This window comes from Phyllostomus hastatus, unplaced genomic scaffold (genome assembly GCF_019186645.2).
Source record: "Phyllostomus hastatus isolate PE091 unplaced genomic scaffold, TTU_PhHast_1.1 phas_contig_148, whole genome shotgun sequence".
In the NCBI taxonomy this organism is placed as follows: Eukaryota; Metazoa; Chordata; class Mammalia; order Chiroptera; family Phyllostomidae; genus Phyllostomus; species Phyllostomus hastatus.
In genome coordinates, this window is record NW_025333607.1 from 6820038 (window position 1) to 6840659 (window position 20622).

The 20622-nt window shown below is 55.1% G+C and overlaps 1 protein-coding gene across 1 annotated transcript in view; it reads right to left on the reverse strand.

The window, feature by feature from the left end:
- The window catches only part of GALNT2 (polypeptide N-acetylgalactosaminyltransferase 2), a 152563-nt gene extending 137430 nt beyond the window's left edge, over positions 1 to 15133 (reverse strand). The window contains exon 1 of the mRNA XM_045861076.1: positions 14910 to 15133. Coding sequence (XP_045717032.1) covers positions 14910 to 15035 — 126 coding nt within the window. The 5' untranslated portion in view covers positions 15036 to 15133. The remainder of the gene's footprint in view (positions 1 to 14909) is intronic.
- Between the last annotated feature and the right edge of the window lie 5489 nt (positions 15134 to 20622).

The following is a 20622-nucleotide window of genomic DNA, read 5'->3' on the forward strand; positions in this document are numbered from 1 at the left end:
CAGGCTGCCCGGAGGCCACCTCACCTGGTGACCGTCTAAGATTACCATCCACGTGCAGGACCGTCCTGGGATGCTGAATTGGTAGAAGGACAGGTGATAATGCAAACCTCTTTTCTAAATGCCGCCAGAAGGGACTAGGCAGCTTAAAAACAGTTCATAAATCTACTGCTCGTCACCTCTGCCCTGTACCACGGAAGTCTCCCTCCACTCCGCGGACAGGTGAAGCAGCCCCTCTACTGATTCAGGCGCGCTGATTTAATAGCTCAGCTTGCACAGACAGCTGGGACCCGCTCGGCTGCAGTGGCGATGCAGCATTTCTGAGAAGAAACGGGGACCTTCCCAGGGCCATCGTGATTCCATAAGGCCCAGGAGAGGGAGGGACACTGACCCCCGGGGAGGGAAGGCCTCCCCCACCAGGGCTTCCGCACCTGCCCCGGTGCAGCGAGTCCCGCCATCCCACCACCAGGGACCTGGCGTCTGCCTCCAGTGAGCCCCCTTCGTCTGAAGCACCCGAGGGAGCGGAGAACACGCACAGCGCGGGAAGACAAAAGCGGGTCCTTGCGACCCTGTCAGCGTCACCTCCATCATCTCACTGTCACCCCAGGAAACAGAGGGGAGTGAGCGGGGCATGAGCCTGGGTCTGACGTGGCCGCCAAGCTCCTGGAGTGACCACGACCCAACGTCTGGGCTTTGAACGGCTCCGTCTTCCTGAAACCATCGCAGTTTATCCATTAGCCCGCAGCCCAGCGCTGAGCTGTCTTCACAAGAGGTGCCAACGAGGCCCCCGGGCTGATGGACAGAGCTGGGGCTCGGCCCCCACGGGGGGCTCCGCTGCGTGGCCACAGCTGGGAGCTGGGGCTCCACTGGCCACTCAGCTCCGCTCTGCAAAGCCAGCCAGAAACGGAGCTAAGGAGAAAGTGTGTTTCCTCATTAAAACCTCGTGGAAAAGTCGTCAAACAACATGCTGCGTTCTGATAATAACAAGTCAAGATGTTGAAAAAGCCAACTGCCAATTGAATTTAAAAATTAATTTTATAGTCGCATTGTTAAAAACCACATCCCTGTCTTCAACGATGAGTGACCAGAGATCAGGGCACAAAATTGGGCAAGAACCCCTTGGCACCACATACTGGGGAGGGGTCCTGGCCCCCAGCTCCCTGCCTCCCCTTCCAGCTGGACCAGGCATCCACTGGGCACCCGCACGGCGGCCCCTGGACCCTGACCGGCTCCCCGCCCTCGCCAGGGCCCAGTTTCCTCTCCTAGGGAGGAGCCAGGGCTGCAGCGGCCCCCTGTCCTCACGCTCCTCCCCAGACGAAGGTCCAGGCCAGGGCGGCGCAGGCAGCGCTGCCTCTGGGAAGCAGACGCGTCTCCTTGAACCCGGCAGAGTGATGGGCTCCCAGGGACGGGCACGGGAGCTTCCGGGCTTACACGTGTCAGCCCCGTGGGAGAGCCCCCACCCAGCTCGGGGCGCGGAGACCCCTGCTCGAACACCACGACAGCACACAGCAGCGCCAGCTGTCGGCATGAGCCTCTTACCCAGACCCGCTCCGAATTACTCTTCTCGGCACACCCTGGCAGTGGGTAACGAGGAAACCAAGGTGCAGAGGGGTCACGTCACCTGCCTGAGGTTACAGAGCGGACGAGAGAAGCCACTGTTCAAACGCAGGCCCGAGGTGGGTGCTATGCATCCCCTCGGCCCCGATACCCCAGAGCCAGGGCCCCCGCCAAGAGCTGACCTGCACCAGCGCCCTGGGCTCTGCCTGGCAGGCCCACGAGGCCAGATCCAGGCAAGATGGTTTCCAAACGCCCCAGCGCAGGTCCACTGAGTTTCCCCGGCACCCCCACCCAACAGCACCCCCACCCGACGGTAGCACTCAGGTGGCTCAGTGGACAGAGCGACCGCTGCGTGGCAATCCCCTCACAGCACCCACGGGGCCTGGGCCGGGGAGGCAGGCAGCTCAGACCCCGAGCGCAGACCAGCCCCCCACAGAAGCGTCCTCCTTCCTCACCCCCACCCCCACAAAACCCTGCGGGACCGAGGGGAGTGCCACTTTCGAACAACTGCGGGGCGCTGGCAGAGATGCCGGTACTCTCCGCTGCTGGAGTGAAACACCAGACTCGTTAGAGCCTCAGAAACACCCTCGGGGCCGGTTCAGGCACCCACGGTCCCACGTGCTCTCGCCCGGGGGAAATGCTCTTTAAACTAAAAAAACCATGTATTAAGTACAAGCACTGCTACAGAAATGACATCTGCCAAGTCAGGTTTATGCTCAGGGACGAGCAAACTCTACCTCCCTCCTTTCCTTTTGAAAACAAGGGAGACCCAACTCACATCTTCCGGGGTAAATGTTGAGTGACCCACGTTTTCCCTCCCTGCCGCCCAGTGTGCAGCCTGTAAGCCACCCAGGGACAGACGGAGGACGAGCCCCAGCAGCCTCTGCCCAGGGACGCGCCACCTGAGGCCCCACTGCCTCTGGCACCCGTTGCTGATGAGGCCTGAACGGCCACGCTGTGCCCGTCGGTGCTGCCTAACCTTGGCCAGGAGCTCAGACCACCCAGGAGCCCAGTGTAGGCCCCTCCCCGCGCCCCATCAGTCAGCAGTTCGCAGTAATAAAGGCTGAGGAGATCGCTCGCCCCAGTAATAGGCACCTTCCAGGCCTGGAGCCGCCACCGCCTCTCAGCATCAGCAACAGAGAAACCTGCCATTTGCAACTTGCTGCTGACCCAGGGGCTGCAGCTCCAAGGCCAGGACCCGCTGCAAAGCCAGGTTTCAGGACGTGAGGGGACGTTCCAGTTCCAGCCCCAGCTGTGCCTCCGGGTGACTTGTGGGCACGTGAACAGCACTGGGGGCCCCTGAAAGCCAGGGAACGGCGGCCAGCTCCTGCTGGTCTCCAGGGGCACTGAAATAACACCGATCAGCAGTGGTTCCACAGGGTTTCAGTCACCCAGCGAGCGACAAGACTGACGGAAATGTGAAGTGCCGGGAATTTACGTATCTCACAGAAAACACGCAGCACCAGGTCTGCGTCGAAGGCCTCTCACCAACAAACACAATGCAAACTGCGAGGCTTTGGCAACGACATCGTGTTGGAGAAACAGAAAGAAACAGGTATTTGTTGAAGGTCTCCCACCTGGCTTCCCAAATCAGCCACAGCTCCTGACGGATCGTTCCTGAGAGCAAGCGAAACAGCCCCGGAGGCGTGGGAGCAAAGCTGGCAGAAAGGCTGAACAGAGGCAGGCCTTCCGTCCTCCAGGTGCCACTCAGCACCAAACGTCTACGCCAGCTCTGGCGGGTGACGGGGTCTCCGGGCCGCTGAGCAGTCAGGGGAGTGTCAGCGATCTCACAGACCGCCTACACCCACGCTCCACCAGCAAAACGTTCACCGGAACTACAGCCATTTCCAAGGCACTGAGACGACTCTTACAGAAGCAATGGCACCAAACGTGAGAATACTATTTTCCTGGTGACGTGGGGGACGACTCGGGATCTCAGGTGACCCCGACGCACCCTTGGGAAAGCGTCGTCACTGGGTTTTCCTGAGTCACACGAGATGCAGAGGCCGTGTGCAGACTGACTGCTGGCAGCATTGCGATCTGGAAGAGTTTACCTATCGGGACACCGTCCACGCTCCTGGCTCACGGCTCCCTGGAATCTCCTGAGCGAGAGGAGCAAGGGCAGCTTCTTCTGCCACATCCAGGCTCCTGTCCTCAGTCCCCGAACCCACCTCAGGCCGAGGAGGGGAAATGGGTGCCTCGGTATGTATAGCCGGCCCCTTTCCAGCACAGCTGGGTTTATGCTGATGAAGTGACATTTGGAAAGCACCTAAGGATGGGGGGGGGGGTCAGTTGCAAGGGGAACCACCCAAGAACAGAGGACTGGAACTTTCAGTCCCACCCCCTGATTTTGGGGGGCGGGGGCTGGAGGTGGAACCCATCGCCAATGGCCAATGACTTCATCACCCGTGCCTCTGGAGCGAGGCCTCTACAAAAACCCCAAAGAAGAAGGTTCAGGGAGCATCTACACGCCATCACACCAGGCCCCACGAGAACAGCAGCTGATTTCCTTGGGCCCCTGCCCACTGCGTCTCTTCCTGAGTCCCGTAAGCCGCTCTAGCAAAGTCATGGGGTAAAGGAGGGGACCTGGGAACCTCGATTCACAGCCAGGTCAGAAGCACAGGGGACAACCTGGGCTTGCAGCGAGCATCCGAAACAGAGGCAGCCTTGTAGGGCCGAGCCCTTCACCTGCGGGACCTGGTGCCATCGCTGGGCAGACGGTGTCAGGACAGGGTGGGACTGTGGGGCACCATGCTTGGTGCAGCGGGGGAATCCCCCATCCACAGTGGAAACTGGCAGCGGGACCTTCCTACTGATCCTATCATAAAGCCGTCGAGTTGCTTTTCAAAAAAACACTAGTTTTCAGCTGGTTTGCTGATTGAAGCTGCATAATCTAGAAACTTCTTTTTAATTCTTTAAATAAATTTTCAAAAGTACACACAAAAAATAGTATGATGAACCCCACGTACTCACTAGTCAACTTCAGTAACACGTGTGGCCAATCCCGTTCAGCTCCGTTACCCTCAGACATAGTATCACTGCATCCACAACTGCTTTAGTTTGCATCTACAAAGGATAAGGACTTCCAGAAATCATCACCCCGGCGCCATTATCACCACTAGTAAAGTTAATGCTAGTGCCTTAAATTTTACCTACTGTCCAGTTCCCTCTCAATCTCAGTGATTTTCTTAGACCCTCTCTAGCTGGTTTGCTCTGCAACTGTGAGGTCCCTGAAGGAAGACAGGGTGTCCTGGTCACCACGGCAGACCCCAGAGCTCAGCCGGGTAACTCACTGACAGAAAACGCTCAGACACATTGCTGACGGGTTCACGCTCCTTGGCTGCTCATCTCTCCAAGACAAAAAGCAGGAAGGACACCTGTTTCTGCGGATTCTGGGGCTTGGGAGCAAGCAGATGCAGACAAGCCCGTCTCGGTGAGGGCCACCCCTCTCCTTCATCAGGGACACGGGGCTGGGGCTGAGTGATCTGACACAAGAGGAAAAGAAACACTGCAACTCAGTTCTAACCCACAGTTCCTTCCAACAGCTTAACACAAGAAATCGGGACGCATCCCAGGATGGACGACCCGGTATGATGCCGTGGGCCAGGCACGGGCCACGAGGCACCCGCCACGGACACGGCACATGAGCAGCAAAGTCTGCAGGACGCCAGTCAGCGGCCTGGAAGAAAACCCCAGAAACAATAAGGTACTTGTAATCCCTACGAACCAAGCTGAGTGGGACAGGAATGGATGGTGAACCAGGGAGTTAGGCACAATTCCCAGAAAAGTCAAAGTTGGCTAACTCGACATAATTGCCGAGCTATGTTAAGAGCCAAGAACCAAGGTCTCTTAGCTCTCTTAGGATTTTTTTTTTTTTAAGGAAATGCTGCATCACCAAAGATCTTGGCAGCATAGAGGAGAACAGGTACAAACCTCTGAGTCAAAAAGTAGACTCCGGAACAGTTTTAGGAACACCTAACCCCGTGCATTTCAGGTATATTTTCCTTTTTATCTTTGCACAAGAGCGATATATTGAAAACCAGCATCCAGTTAAGTCTGAAAGAGGTCTTTAAATTCGTAGTGAATAAAAACACTAACTGATCAAGAAACCACTGTGACACAGTTGAATGAACAGTATTTTTTTCTTTCCTAGTGGTACCTGAGATAATGGTTGTACACATAATGGCATCTTAGATCTGATGAAAAAGGTATATTGCAGACACAAGAAAAATCAGTGATCCTCAGTGAGACAGGAAGTAGAACAAGTGGGCGAACTTCGTGGCTCAGGGGAACGGAACAGGGCGAGAGAGGGAAGTGGAAAGGAGCTAAGCCTCCTGAAGGTCACGGAGCAAAAGCGCATCATCTAGGTCAACGGGGAAGCCCTTGAGGCAGGAAAGACCGAGATAATGAGGCCGGAAGGCATCCCGCGCTGGGCCAACCAGCCCACCATCCAGGACAGCCATACAAACCCCCCAACGCCAGAGTCTCCCTGCTCCCTGATAACAGAGTGCTTGCTGCACGGGCACCTGCACCACGCAGGCCTTTAATCACCGCCAGCCCCTCACGCGCTCACAGGATGACTCAGCGAAGGCAGACCCTTCATTTGCAGGCTGTCATCTTTCCTGAGCAGCACCCTTCGGGCCCAGGGGGCGGGCGGGGGGAGCTCGCCCCCTGGACTGGCCTCTGAAGCTCAGACGAAAAACGTCAGCAGCTGCTCTTGAGTCTGACGGTCTTTAAAAATCACCTTTTCTTGGCCTCCACGTAAGGTTCCAGCTGTTCCGTCCAGAAGCATGCTGGCGGCACAGCACATAACCCCATAAAGCTTCTAATGACCCTCATAAATGCCAACAGCTTCTGCAAAAAGCAGCTGGATGCTGTCCCTGAGGACCCAGGAGGACCTGCCATTTCCCACCGCCCCACCTCCTTCAAGTGGCTGCGGGCAGCGAAGCCGCATGCCCATTTCATCTTCCACAAATAGTTTAGGTCACAGCACCTCAGCGCTGTCCACACCGCCAATAACGGCCCGCCCAACGCTGAGGCACCAGGCAGGCATCTGACCTCTGGTTTCCTGCAGAAATCGACCCCCCCCCACTGCCCCCAGCAACTCACAGGGCTGACATTGCGGGGGAAGTTCTGTGCTGCGCAGGGACCAGCGAGGAGTTCTCATTAGGGGTGGAGCGCCCTGCACACGTGCATGAGATGCATGAGTGCATGAGATGTAACAGCCTGCCTATCAACAACAGACAAGGGTGCTTCCCCAGGCCAACTTGGCACGTCACAGAGATAGGCTCAGACGCACTTAACGGGATTGTTCCGCAAGCACCTAAATCGATGAGCAAATTAACCTGCAGGCACCTAAATCAGCCCCAGCCTGCGGTGGGTGACTCGGGTTTGGGAGGACAGGTACCGTGGGGACAAGGAGGCAAGACCCAAGATTTCCACGTGATGGGGAAGACAAACCAAAGGCAGCAACCCTCAGGGGAAAAGACGGGCTTGTGCGTTGACAGAAGAACCTGAGGAGGGTGAGGGCGCCGCCAACAAGGCAGGGCGTGAAGCCGGCTCACCCGCTGGAGTCTGACTGAGACCTGCTCCAAAGCCCCCTCCCCAGGAAGCCTACAGGACAGTCTCACCCTGCAACCCAGCCGGCCCCCCCGGCCCACCCCCCAGTCCCAAGGTCTTCGCTGCTCTTTCTCTCTCCACGGCACTTAGCACCGTTTTTCACACTTTATAATTTACTCATTGGTCACATTCTGTCTCACTCCCTGCCTCCTGCCCCAGGAGGAGAGTTTCATGAATGCTAGCGTATTTGTCTACTGCTGTCACCGCTGTATCCCAAATACCGTCCCCAGCAGGGCCTGGCACACGGGAGCAGCTCAAGAAACCCCCCTGGGAAGAAGGCGTGACAGGGACCAGGGCCGGTTCCTTCCTGCTCCTGGCAGCGGGCAGCTGAGGACCGCCGTCTTCAGGACGGGCGGAGCGGGAAGGATCGGAGCACGGCAAACAGTTCCCAGGGCAGCAGGGAAGAAGGAAAGCAGCAACAGGGTTGACTCCCCCATCGGAGCATCGCAGGCGCCGCCTGCTCCCAGTGCCTTCCCGGACGGTGCCCACGTGGCGCATAGGACGGGCGCACTGCCGGAGGAGGGGGCGTGGGCAGCCCGGGCATCCACATGGGCAAGGCGCGTCCACACCGCGGGCTGGCGGAAACCCGCACGCTGCAGGCAAGGCGCACTGCTGCCAGGCCCCCGGGCAGCCTTCTCCCGCCAGAACACCCCGGTCTGCCCTCCACCCCTGGCTCTGGGGCCCTGGGGAAGTTCCTGTGCCTCTCTGGGCTCCCATCTTCATTGGACAGGGGAGCACATTAACACCTGTAAAGCAGTAGGGTGAGCCCGACCCACAGCGGGTGCCCACCGTATGCCGACTCAGTTACAACTCTTCCCCAGACCCCAGAGAAGCCGGCCCGCTCCCGAAACATCCAACCGTGAGGGCGGCAGGGAGGAAAAAAGAAATCTGAGCTAGCACACTGGCCCGCCACAGCAGCGGTTCTTAACCAGGGGCGCATCCGCCTCCCAGGGGACACTGGGCAACGGCACGGACACCGCCGGTTGTCACAGAGGAGGCGGGGGTGCTCCGACATCTGGCGGGAGAGGCCAGGGAAACTGCAAACCCCTACGACTCGGGGCAGCCCCCCACTATGACTGCCCAGCTCAAAATGTCACAAGGGTCACCACTGCCCCCAAGGAGCGAGCCTTGTCCCTGTCAAAACGTGTGCCCTGATTTGGGCTCTGGAAGTTCGGCAACTCTGTCCCCAGCAGTCCTGGACCCCACCTCCCAAAGGGTCGATCCTCCAACGACGAGCCACTAGCACCGCAGGACAGGTGTCCGGCAGGAGGGAACTGAGAGAGACCCACAGGAGGGCAGAGGTGAAGGGACAGCTGCCGGGGCAGGCGGCCCAGCAAGGCAGGCTGGTCCGTGAGCGACCAGACCACTGGCCATCTGGGCAGCCACCCCCTGCAGCAGCCCATGACATGGGCCCAGGGCACATGGCCCCCAAAGCCAAGGACAGCGCCCTTGGTGCAGGCCCAGGAGCGCGACTATGGGACCGCTGGGGCTTCCTCCAGACCCGGCCCTGCTGAAATCACGGCATCCACGTGCCAGATGCTAAGAAACCCGTTGACGATCACACACTCCCCGGGCCCGCCATCCCGGTGTGACTAACGTCAGAAGCGCCAAGCGTCTCACCTGTCCTGGGGAGGCAGTGTGAGAGCAGGGGCAGAGAGCCACCTGCCTGGGGCCAGGGACCGCAGGACAGGCGGGGACGTGTCAGCCCCTGGAGCAGGCTTTCACTTCCCAGAAATGGGCACCTGGTCAGAAAGGAGAAACGTGACACGGGTTCTCTCCACTGGCCAAGCGAACTGGACAGGAATGTTCTGGTACCTCCACACCCGGGTTAGTTGTTAAGGTCAATGCGTGACCAAACCCTCATTCCACCTAAGAGAGCAAGGTCAAGTTCCTCTCTGACGGCATGAGAGTCAGCTGAAGAGCAAGGGCCAACGTATTCGATGTAATCCTCGCTGGAGGAGCGATCCTCGTGGAAGTGCCTGGAGTTCCTCCCGAAGGAACCCGGCCAATTGGACGGTCTGGAGGCCAGAATCCAAGACCACATGGGCGGACCGAGGATCCCCAGGAGCAACACCGAATCAAAGACTTCCTCAAGGAGAAGGGTGACCTTGCAGGTCATGGAAATGAGACCCAGATGACACCTCCTTCGATCCCCTGGCAGTCACGGACTGATGACACTCAGTGAGTGTGGGCACAAGGCAGGGTTTGAGGGGCCTGTGCAGTGACAGGTTTCACAGAGAAGGAACCCCTAGGACAGGGAAGACCAGGGAGGCTGGGGGTGCAGGGCCCCGGGGGCGTGGGGAGAGTGGCATTTGTTTAACAGCCAGTGTGGAAGCTCCTCCCTGCTTGAAGCTGGGTGGCTGTACAAGCGCGTCTCCACTGGACCTCCACCAGCGTGTGTGTCTCGGCACCAGCCCTGCAAACACACCCGCCAGCGCGGTATTCACAGGAGAAAACTGGGGGCGTGTTTGGCCAGGTTCTGCTGGTTTCTCATCCCATGAGTTCTGCTGGGCCAGTGAGGAGATGTCACAGATTTTCCCAGGGGACACCCTGCCTTCTTACGGGGACCTCAGGGCCAGCTCCTGCGTGGGCCTGTGTCTCTGCCCCAGCAGCCCCTCACCCCCACTAAGCCCGCTGGCCTGGACCTGCTGCAAGTTAGGCAGTGCAGCCTGCTTGGAAATCGATGTCTTCTCGGACTGACTTCCTCCTCCCAAAAGATCTAAGAAACATAAATGGCAGCAATGAGAAATTATATATATATATATAATCTCCCCAGCCTCCATCATTTTTCTGACCACTTCCTCCGATCCAAGCAGGACACCCACCCCTCTCCAGGAGCAGAGAGATGCACAGGGGGCCTGAAGCCTCCTCACAACCTTACCTCCCTGGGCCTCTCCCACCCGCCCCGAGATCTGCCAGAGGCCGAGCAGGCCAACCCCACTCCGTGCTGGGTACAGCTGCTTCTCTCTCCTTTCTGCTAGATGGTAGGGGACAGCTCATTATTTTTGCACCGTTTATCAGCCACAATCTGTTTCCATTATGTTTGAGCACCCTGAGGAAGCCACAGTGTAACTCCAGAATGCAGAAACTTTGTTTCCTTTAGAGAAAAGTTTATGTTACAATGCCAGTTTGTCAGAGTCTCCGGCTCTCCAACTGTCTTCCCCTGCTACAGCCCTCCTCACCTCAACATCCAACTCGCACCTCAAATGGAATTTCTTTGAACTCCAAACTGATTGTTGGTGGTGTGTGGTGCAGGCCCCCCCCCTTCACAACCACCCACAGGCACGCTCCCAGATCTGCTGACGCCCATCACAGCACGCGGCAGCCTCGTGCTCGACCTCAAACCAAGCACACTTGAGTGATGATAGCCATCTCCTGCTGCCAGGAGAAGCGAGGCTGCAGGGACAGGAGAGCCCAGCAGCTGGGTGGGGAGCGGGCAGAGCCTCGTCACCACGGGAGACCTCCACTTAGGGACACCTCCACAGTGCGCACACACCCCGCAGAAAGGTGGGTCCTCAGCCCACCGACGGGAACCCCGCCCTGACACCACAGCGGGCACAAGGACTGGCATGGTGTCTGGACCCCTTCCCAAAAGGGCAGTCCTAGTATCAGTCAAGGTTGGCAGGACAAGCCCAAAGGAACCAACCAAATCTTGGAGGAACGGATGTGAGATTAAAAAGAAAAAACACAGCAACAGTTTTTCAGAAATCAGGGATTCCTGCTTCACTGTATTTCCAAGGGAAGAGTCAGGCTTTTCCTTTTTCTTCTCCCCCCACCCCCACACCATTTATTCAGCATCTATTATTTGCCAGGACCTGCTAATAGCATTTAGTTTTCTGCCACCAAGGGAAAATAATTATCCCCACTGTAAAGAGGAGGAAACCGAGGATCAGAAGGGATCAGCCAATCAGTCAAGGTCACCCAGCAGAAAGGAGTAGAAAACCGCTCTCGCTCGCTGCCAATAAAGAGATTTGTGCCATTCCCCTTCATCCGAACGTCCACTGGTTCCCAAAACACTGCTGGTTCCCTGTGATCCACTATATTAAACACCAAAACGTCAGCTGGGCATTTGAAGCACTCCACAACTTTAGTCCCAAACTCCTTCCCCAGTTTCATACCCGAAAGTTCCCCTCTACAGACAGGCACCAAGGCCCCAGCCAAGTGAGGCCCCTCATCGGTCCAAGAAGAGGTCCCCTAATCCTCAATGCCTCCTGCAAGTTCATGCCCCAAGGGCTCCACCCCGGACCCCCCAGAGGAAGGGCTGCAGCACCTTGCTCCCACGAAGCAAGACCGCTGGAAAGGGAGCAGGCTGCCTGGACCTGTGTGTGGTGTGTGCCCTGCTGTCCCTTTCCCTCACCCCCCAAAGCGGTGGGGGACACGCAGGAGGGGCCTGAGACCCGACACACTCTCTTTCAGTAGAGGACGTTCTTCACAGGCTGGGAAACCCTCCCCTTTCCGTGCTCAACAGCCACGCTGTACCCAGAGGCAGGCAGGTTCCTTTCACGAGAAATCTCTCTCTTCCCAGGCTCCATCCACGGCCAGCATCCCAAGGCCCAGGGGAGGAGACTCAACGCGATTAAAATTTTAAGGCATTCGGATGCTCAAAGGAAAGGCACCCTTGAAGTGCAAATCGTCAGTTTACAGGGAAAAGGCAAAATAGGGGGAGTGGAGGGGCCGGCACAGGCGTGGATGCCACGGCATTTTCAGCAGTGTGCTGCAGAACCCGGCGTGACACACGCCCGGGAGCTCAGCCTCGAGTCCCAGGTGGGGCAGCGCATCCCGGGGTGGTTCTCAGCGCCAGCTCAGGTTTGGTTTATGGGGTCTGCAGTCTGAGGGGAGCCGGCTTTCTGGGTTTTGCCACTCGGAGGTGAGTTATTTAACCAGCAGGATGCAGCGATGAGCCCGGGCGAGGGCGCTGAAGCGGCAGAAATACTGGACAGACAACCCCCCCAAGCCTAGCACTGAAGCCCGGTGCCCCGTGCAAAACGTCGGGGCGCAGAGAAACCAGCTTAAGGGGGAATTAGCGCCTCGCCTCGAAACGTAGGAAACAAGAGAAGAAACATAAGTCCGCTTACACCTCACACACTCTAGCTAGTATTTAAATTCTGTCTGTTCATGCATACCACATCTTTTTATGCCCATACTTTCCAAGCTAAAAATACTCCATATTTCCTTTTATCATGAGGGTGAACTAAATTTGAAGAGACTTTCTAGTCTCAAAATCCGTGGAAACAATTCGGAAGGAAGGAAGGCGGCACAGTGTTATACGCCGGATTATTGAACTCTAGGACGGCCAGGCTCCGTTCACCCCCTCCAGAGGGTTTCGGGGCTTCCCCCTTGACAACAGGGTCCCCCACACTAAGTTCCGAGGTCTTCTTCCTGCAGTTTTAGAAGCTACTGCATTCCCACACCTCTTCCCCAACCCACAAATCACTAAGCCATTCTAGGGCCTGAATTAAATTTTATGGTTGGTTGACATAAAGAATAGAATCCCAAATCACCACCAATGCACGTGTAATCCTTCATTTCCCATGCTTTTTTCTGCATGGTCCCTGTTCCCTCCTAGTGCCAGTCCGTCCACAAGGAGTTCCAGGATTTTTTTTTTAAAGTAAGGATAACACGTCAGAGGTCAACATGGGAGACCCCCTCGGACACCTTCCACCAGCTGAAGCCCACCCACCAGGCTGGTCCAGCCTCTGCAGATGCTAAGGCCACACTGTTGCCGTTTCTCCTCACATGTGCTAACGGAAGGGGCAGCATGAGGGAAGACAAGTCCCAAGACTGGCTTATTTGTCCGGCTGGCTTTCGCAGGAGAGGCGGAGAGCTCTGCCAGGGCACACCAGCAAACCAGGCCGTGTGGCCCTGCCAAGGCACAGTTCACTGGGAAGCAGTTCTGAAAGAATTCCAGTCTAACACGACCGTAGTTTTCACTAGGGCAGCAGCCGCACCGCCTCTATGGGGTGCACCGGCTCTTTGCCGTGTGAGAATAAAGGGAGACTTCGTGTACCTATACAGCAGTTTTCTGCATTAAAAAAGAGGCGGGAAGAGAAAGCCCTGACCAGTGTGGATCAGTTGACTGGGTGTCGCCCCACAGAGCAAAAGGTCGCCGGTTCGATTCCCAGTCAGGGGGTGTGCCTAGATTGTGGGCTTGGTCCGGGTCTGGCAACGTTTCTCTCTCACATGGATGTTTCTCTCCCTCTTTTTCTCCCTGCCTTCCCTGCTCTAGAAAAGAGAGAGAGGGAATTGGGAAAATAAGGCTAGGAGTACACTGTCAGCTCAGGACCAAGCCAGGCCAATTCAGCACATGGAAAAACTATTTCCATTTCTGCCCGGCTAGATAAAGCAAACCCATGCAATTCTCAAAGAATCAAATACAGCACCTACTTCCATCTAACACCTCCAGCTAAGAATCAGTGAAGGAAGGAACGAATGAATGGAGGGAGGGAGGAAGAAAACCTCTGAGGCAGCCAGACTCAAGGCTGACATTCACGGGTTGGACCTGAAGGCTAGTCAGTCCCGCAGCTCGCCTTGTTTCAGGATACCACTCCCTGGTCCCAGCCCAGCCCGTGGTCCACCTCTATCAACTCAGAGTTTCCTGGCTTGGCGATGTCACTCAACCTCACAGTAATGGGGGTTCCAGGACTCTGGAACCCCCATTACTGGAAAAGATAACGCTGCTTGCAAAACCTGTTAGCCACGCAACACCACAAACACCGCCGGGCAGCGTGCGCACAGCCCAGAGCCCTCCCGGCCCCAGCGGGCTCAGCCGCCACAGAACCGCGCCGCCGTTCCGACTTCTCCGGGCACTCAGTCCCCCCCTCCGAAACGCCGGGCCATCCCCACGGCCTAATCGCTCGGCCCTTGGGGCCTGTCGAAAACACACCCTTAGACTATCCCCGCGTCACGGGGGAGTGGGGCTGGCGCACGCAGCGCGGGAGGGCCGGGGCCGAGCAGGGCAGAGTGTAACGCGGGGCCCGGGAGAGGAAGGTCGGGACATGGCGGTGGCTGGCCTCACTCGGGGCGCAGAGGCAAGGTGGCCTCCGCTTACTCCCGCCCAGAGAAGTCCGTTTTATCCGACACCGGGCTGGCTGCGTCCCCCGCCCCCAGAGGAAGGAGCAGAGAAAGGGACCGAGTCCAGAACTGCGCCCCCTCCTCACGCGGGTGACACGGGGGAAGGGAGGGAGGATTTGCAGCGGCGTGCATCAAAGGGCTGAGAAGAAACTTGGACTGCTCCCTCCTCCTGTACACGGCTCGCCGGCAAGCCAGCCGCCTCGCCCTCCCTTCCTCCCCACCCCTTTTGTGTTTCCTAACACCCGCACAACCCCCGCACCCCTAAACTTCCCACCGTAGGGGATGGGGCTCGGCGGCCGGACAAGACTCAACTCGTTACGTGGAGCAGAAGGGACGTCTACGGAGCGGGAAGGGGGCGACAAGAAAGGCACCCGCGGTCCCCAGCCCAGCGGGGCTGAGCCGGGTGGCCCTCTTCCGAGCCCGGCGAGCGCGGAGGAACCGGTGCGCCCGCTGCCCCAGGGACTCCGCGGGAGGCCCGGGGCCGGGGGCCCGAGCCGAGGTCCCGACCGAGGAGAGCAGAAGGGGCGGGGAGCTCCCCTCGATGCCCGGCGGCCACGTCCGAGCGGGGGCTCGGGACTGCGTCGGCGTCAGGGGGGCCGGGCGCGGGGGTGGCAAGGAGTCCGGGTTCGGGGGGCCGGGCCGCGGGCGGGCGCCCACTCACTCACCTTCCTGCCCGCACCGCCGCTCGCGCCCGCGGCCAGCGCGGAGCCGCCCCCGGAGTACATGTAGTAGGCGATGCCCAGCACCCACAGGAAGGCGAAGCAGAGCAGCATCCGCGAGCGCCGCCGCATTCTCCCCACTCGGCCGCCGGCCGCGGCGCCGCTGCTAGCGAGTGCTGCCAGGGGCCGGCGGGCAGGCGGGCGGGCCGGCGGGGCGCGCCGGGGCGGAGCGGAGGAAGGGGAAGGGCGCGGCGCGGCTCCTCCTCCGGAGCGCGCTCCCGCTCGGAGAGGCAGCGGGGGCGGCGCGCGCCGGGCGCAGAGCTCCGCCCCGGGCCGGGACAGCCGCGCAGTCCCCGAGCAGGAAGCCGCGGCTCCGGAGGCGGCCGGGGGGTCAGGGAGCAAAGGGCGACCAATCAGCGGGCGGCGGCGGCCGGGCGCGGGCGGAGGAGAGGGGATTAGCGCGTCTCCAGGGCTGCGGCGCGCCAGCCGCCCCGCCTCCTCTGCGTCCTCCCGCGCGCCCCTCCGCCCCCCATGAGTGACAGGTGGCTGCCTGGACCCCGGGGGAGCGCGCGCGCCCGTGCTCTTACGCACGTGCACAGGCACGGTGCGGGGCGGGGGAAGCTCGGTCACTGCCGTTTGGTGCTTGCTGCCCTGCAGAGACTACCGACGCGTTCTTCCAAACCACGTCAGACCCCTAAAAGGGTCTCTTTTATTGGCCCACCTACCTGAGTTTTTTGCAGCAACCCACTCCTGGACCCGACCTCGCTGCTGCTCGCTACAATTTTCTTACTAATCTTGCTGCTAAACGCCCCTGATCCCCAGGTGTCCGTTTTATTTACTCATTTGCAGAGGTGGGGAACTAGAGGTAGAAGCTGAGCGGTCTTCTTCAAGGGAACGTTTTTCCGGGGATGAACACAGAGCTTAATAGCAGGGTATTGTGTGTGTGTGTGTGTGTGTTTTTTTTTTTTAAGTAAACATGAAATGGGGAAAAGGGAAACAATGTATATTTTAAAAGCTTTTTAATTCCTTTCTTAAAAGAGGAGTTAGCACACTCAACATCTTTAAAGATGCAAGAAGGTAGATCTGTCTTGTAACAGAATCTACGTAACCCTGATGAGGCCCTTCTAACTGCAAAGTTTCCAGCGTTCATAGAAACGAAAAACAAAAATGTTACTTAGCACTTGATATTTAAAAAGTGATTTCAGGATCTCCGGGGTCTAGAGCATAATGACAGCTGCCTGAATCGGAATCTCCTCGCTCGCTCAACAAAACACACACACGCAAGCCAATGAGCCTTCGGTGCTCCTGGCACAGGGACTGCCATAAACTGAACTTCAAACTACTTCTTAAGTAGAAGAAAGGACGTCAAATTCCAACAGAGTTCCCTCCCACTGTTGCCAAGGACTTAAGTGAAGCCCAGGCTTAAATCCCTCTAGGAAGAGAAAGTCCAACGCCAAGAACTAAACCCTGAACACAGATCTAGTATTGGATTCAGAAGAGAGGTTTGAAAGGGAAGAGGACAGGAGGTGGCAGCCTTAAAGAAGCCTTGCTTCTGGGAAAAGTCAGAGAGATAAAGAAAGGGCACTGCTGCCCTTTGGAGGCCTGGCAGAGAAAGGAAAGAAGGAAGAAGGGAAAGTTAAAGATACCGCGGAAACAGAAGACGGTGGCTCCCCTCCCCAGCCACTGGTATCTATGAGAAACCGCACGTGAGCATGCAGACAGAACATCCTTGAACCAGGAACCCTGTGTCAAAATGCTTGGTAGCAAAAACAGCACATTAGCTGCACACAAAGCTATTGCAAAAAGGAAACAGAAAATTAACCATATTTCTTATGATGAGAAAAGTGACTCATAGCATTTCAGCTGATAACCCGCCCCCAATAAAACAAAGAAGCAGAAGAAAACTGTAAGACCACATATCCAAATATTAAACTGGACAAAGTATCAGGTATTTGGACATGCAAACACGTACATACATGTATATCTATTCAACTAGAATCCAAAATTCAAAACCTAGGAAAAGGCTAGACAAAAACTCAGGAGAAATGCAACAAGAGTTGATCAAATCAGGAAAGAAATTTAAAAAACAAAGATAAAACTATCCCAGAAACAAAGAATGATTACAAGGAGTCCAAAGGAGCGTACATTCAAATCTAAGTATATAAAAGGACTCGAAAGAACCACAATAAATCAGTTAAGACATTGAAAATAAGATAAATAAAGAAGTGAAAACTTGAAAAAAAAGTGGTTGAAGTGAAAGAGAAGAAGAACCGAAATACCTGTAACCTGAGTTCCCGAAGCAGAAACACTAAACAGTGAAACAGAGTTATAATCCCAGATACAATGTACAACGTGATGATGCAGTTACTACTGCTGTATGAAACACTGTTTGAAAGTTAAGAGGGGACATCCTGAGTTATCATCACAAGGGAAAAAGAGATTTCTAAAAATATATCTCTATGAGATCATAGATATTATGGTAACCTTTTCACAGTATATGTTAGCCAAGTCATTACGCTGTACACCTTAAACTTACACAGTGCTGAATGTCAATTACATCTTAATAAAACTGGAAAAAAAGCTATAATCCCATCAAATAATCCAGAAATAAGAGAAAATTTAAATTACCTACACACAGCAACTTCCACATACCTTGGGAGGTTGGTCTGGAATCATCAACTCAAGACAAAAAGATCGAGTTGCTTATAGAGATAACTTAGGCTGGTGTCAGATTTCTTACCAACATACCAAACAAGGCAAAGGTAGAATAGCATTTCCAAGAAACTCAGAGAAAGAAAATACTAGCCAAGGGTCTTTGTGCCCATACTTCAAGGATTAAAGTTATAGGCACACAGATGTGAACAGAGGGCAAAGATTCAGAGCAAGTCACATTTCTTTTCTCGAAGAATGAGCTTCTCCAACCAAGAGGTAAGTGAAGAAGCCAGCAAAATGACTGCGAGCATTCGTACATTTAATTGGTGGGAGAACAGTCTGTACGCACTATTACTTCCTGAGAATTTAGAACAGGTACAACTACAAACAATGGGGGGAGAGGAAGAGGAAACCAGAATTGTTAAACAGGTAATACGTGGGAGTCAGAGGAAACCATAGAAAATGGACAGAGGAGAAACTAAAAGGTTAAGCAATGAAGAAGGGATTAAGGATAATATAAAAATACATAACCTACACCAATGCAAAATATAAATTTTTGAAGTATTGGAAACCCTATTACTCCAAACCCCTAAAAAAACTATTTTAAATAGTAAAGAATAGTGTAGAAACTCAATAAGCAGAACATTATACATGCGTTAATTGTAACATAATAATATGACAGAGTTGAAACCAAACCGATCAGTATATGAATTTACAAACAGGCCTAATTTGCTTATGAAGAGATTTTCAAATATGGTCAGAAAAGAAACCCCAGAACCATGATATCCTGGTGTCGGTGAGCACATCTTACAACCAGGTCTTGGGTTCTAAATACATTCTCCACCATTGGAAGTTTTCCTTGGACAAATGATTGATTCCATGACTAGGCACAGAAGGTACCAGCAGAACCTAGAATATCTTGTTGTAATAGAAAGTTAGGAAGATAAAAATGGGAGGGAGGCTAAAAATTCACAGGAACTGGTCTGCAAGGCCCCCGCTGGGTAAATCTATGACATACAGGCATCAAAACGAAGAGAGAATAAGACAGGAACCTGTGAGTACTCACTGATAACACATCGATGAATAAATGGTGGAGGTGGGCTCTTCCTCTTAGTAGAATGCCAACTAACAAACGTGAGAGGAAGGTGAAGTTGAAAATCACCACTTGGCAACCTGTGCCGCAGTCAAGGTTGGTCGGAGGAGACTCATCCATGGATACTGAAGTGTGTGTGTGGGGGGGGGAGGTGTTTGATGAGAAAGAGGATGTTTATAAGGTCTTCAAATATCATTCAACACAAAACGTATTAGTGGCAAAGGGAACTTAGTAACCGTATAGGGGAGAAACTGGACAGCACCTTGGCCAGGTGATTAGAATGAGTCTCACTCATGGGGGGCAGGGGCCTAGCCTGTGTGTGCAGAGATGCTTCAGGAAGGATGCCACATCCCCACTTTAGTGATCTGGCCAAGGACACGTACCTTGAATCTCATCATGAAGAAATACTGGGAAACAGAATGAGGACCATTCTGCTGCACAACAACTGCCCTGCATTCTTCCAAAGTGCCACTGGTGTGAGAGACAAGGAGAGGCCGAGGCAGCGTTCCAGGTTAGTGGGCCTGCGGAGACGTGACCCCATCCTGGAGGGTCAGGTGAGGACCCTCCCCCGCTGTGAGGACCCCGTGCTGTGAGGAATGAGTGGGGCGATCGATGAACACCCTGGACTCTGGCGGTAGACGAGGTGATGCTGCAGTGTTACTTGTTCTGATTGCGCAGCATGCAGCACAGAGCTAGGAGTTCTGACTTCGGTCACTGTACTGCGCTTACATAGGAGATTCTTGTCCTTAGGGAATGGGAACTGAAGTTCAAAGGTTAAAGGGGCGTGAGACGCACAAACCACTCTCAGAAGTTCAGAAAAAGAAATGTAGACAGAGGATAATAACGCAAATGTGGCAAAATATGAGTCTGAGTAAGGACTATGGGAATTATTTTTGCAACTTTTGGTAAATTGGATGTTATGGTTTGTTCGTTTGTTTGTTTGTTTTTTAATGGGCTTTAACTTGCAGTGTGGTGGACCCCGACTATTAATTTCATTTTGCAGATGAAGAAGGATGCACAAACCGGAGCTCGGCGGCTAACGCTTACAACCCCGGCCTCAAAACCCCCGCGCCTCGCTCCCCTAGGCAGCTGGCACGCGTATAACTCCGCCTTTCCGTTTCTTCGACCTCCACGCGCTTTCCTGAGCCCCCTCCGCGCACACTGGCGGCTGCTTGCGCATGTGCGTGGCTCTGTATTATCATAGGCGCTGGGCTGAGTGGCAAACTCGCCCCGGCTCTGTACAACGGTTCAGCACCGCGGCTGCCATTTACAGCGGTAACGCCTACCAGACCGAAGGCCCAAGGGCTTTTTCCTGGCTGTGTGCTACAGCGCGAACAGCTACGTTTTTGCAGCGGCAGGGGCGTATGGCTTAGGCATGGCCGCCGCCAGGTCGCTGCCCCTATCACTGTTTTCAGGTACACTGTTGATGACACATTGGATCTTTAGACCACAGAGCCTTTTTAATAACCTAAGTGTCCAATCTTCCCTTTGCTGAAATACTTTATGGAGCTAAAAATACCCAATTAGGAGAAAAAAAATAATAACAGCTTAAATAGAAACAAAATATTAAACACTGGAATTGGATCATCCGAACTCTGTTTTATCCCCAAATCACGGCAGTACATTTATTGATCGTCATTAAAGCGTGATGCCAGGTCCTGCCGTGGGCTGGCTTTGACCGGAGGGGACACTTTGAGGTATAACAGTTCCGTCCACAGGGGGTCGCCCCTACTGAACCTCAGATGTGCCCTCCCGAGTGACAGAACCTCAGAACCCCCATGCCCAGCGGGCGCATGTGCTGGCCACCCGCCATAATCTTCCCAGACATTCCCGGCCCGCATTGTCACTGAGAAATCAATCATCAACCTTATTTAGGGCAAAGAACTCAAACCCGTATGGTTTTATTAAGCGATGTCACCCCAATACATTTCACTAAAGTATTAAAATCAAAACTAAAAATTGACGGAAGCACTC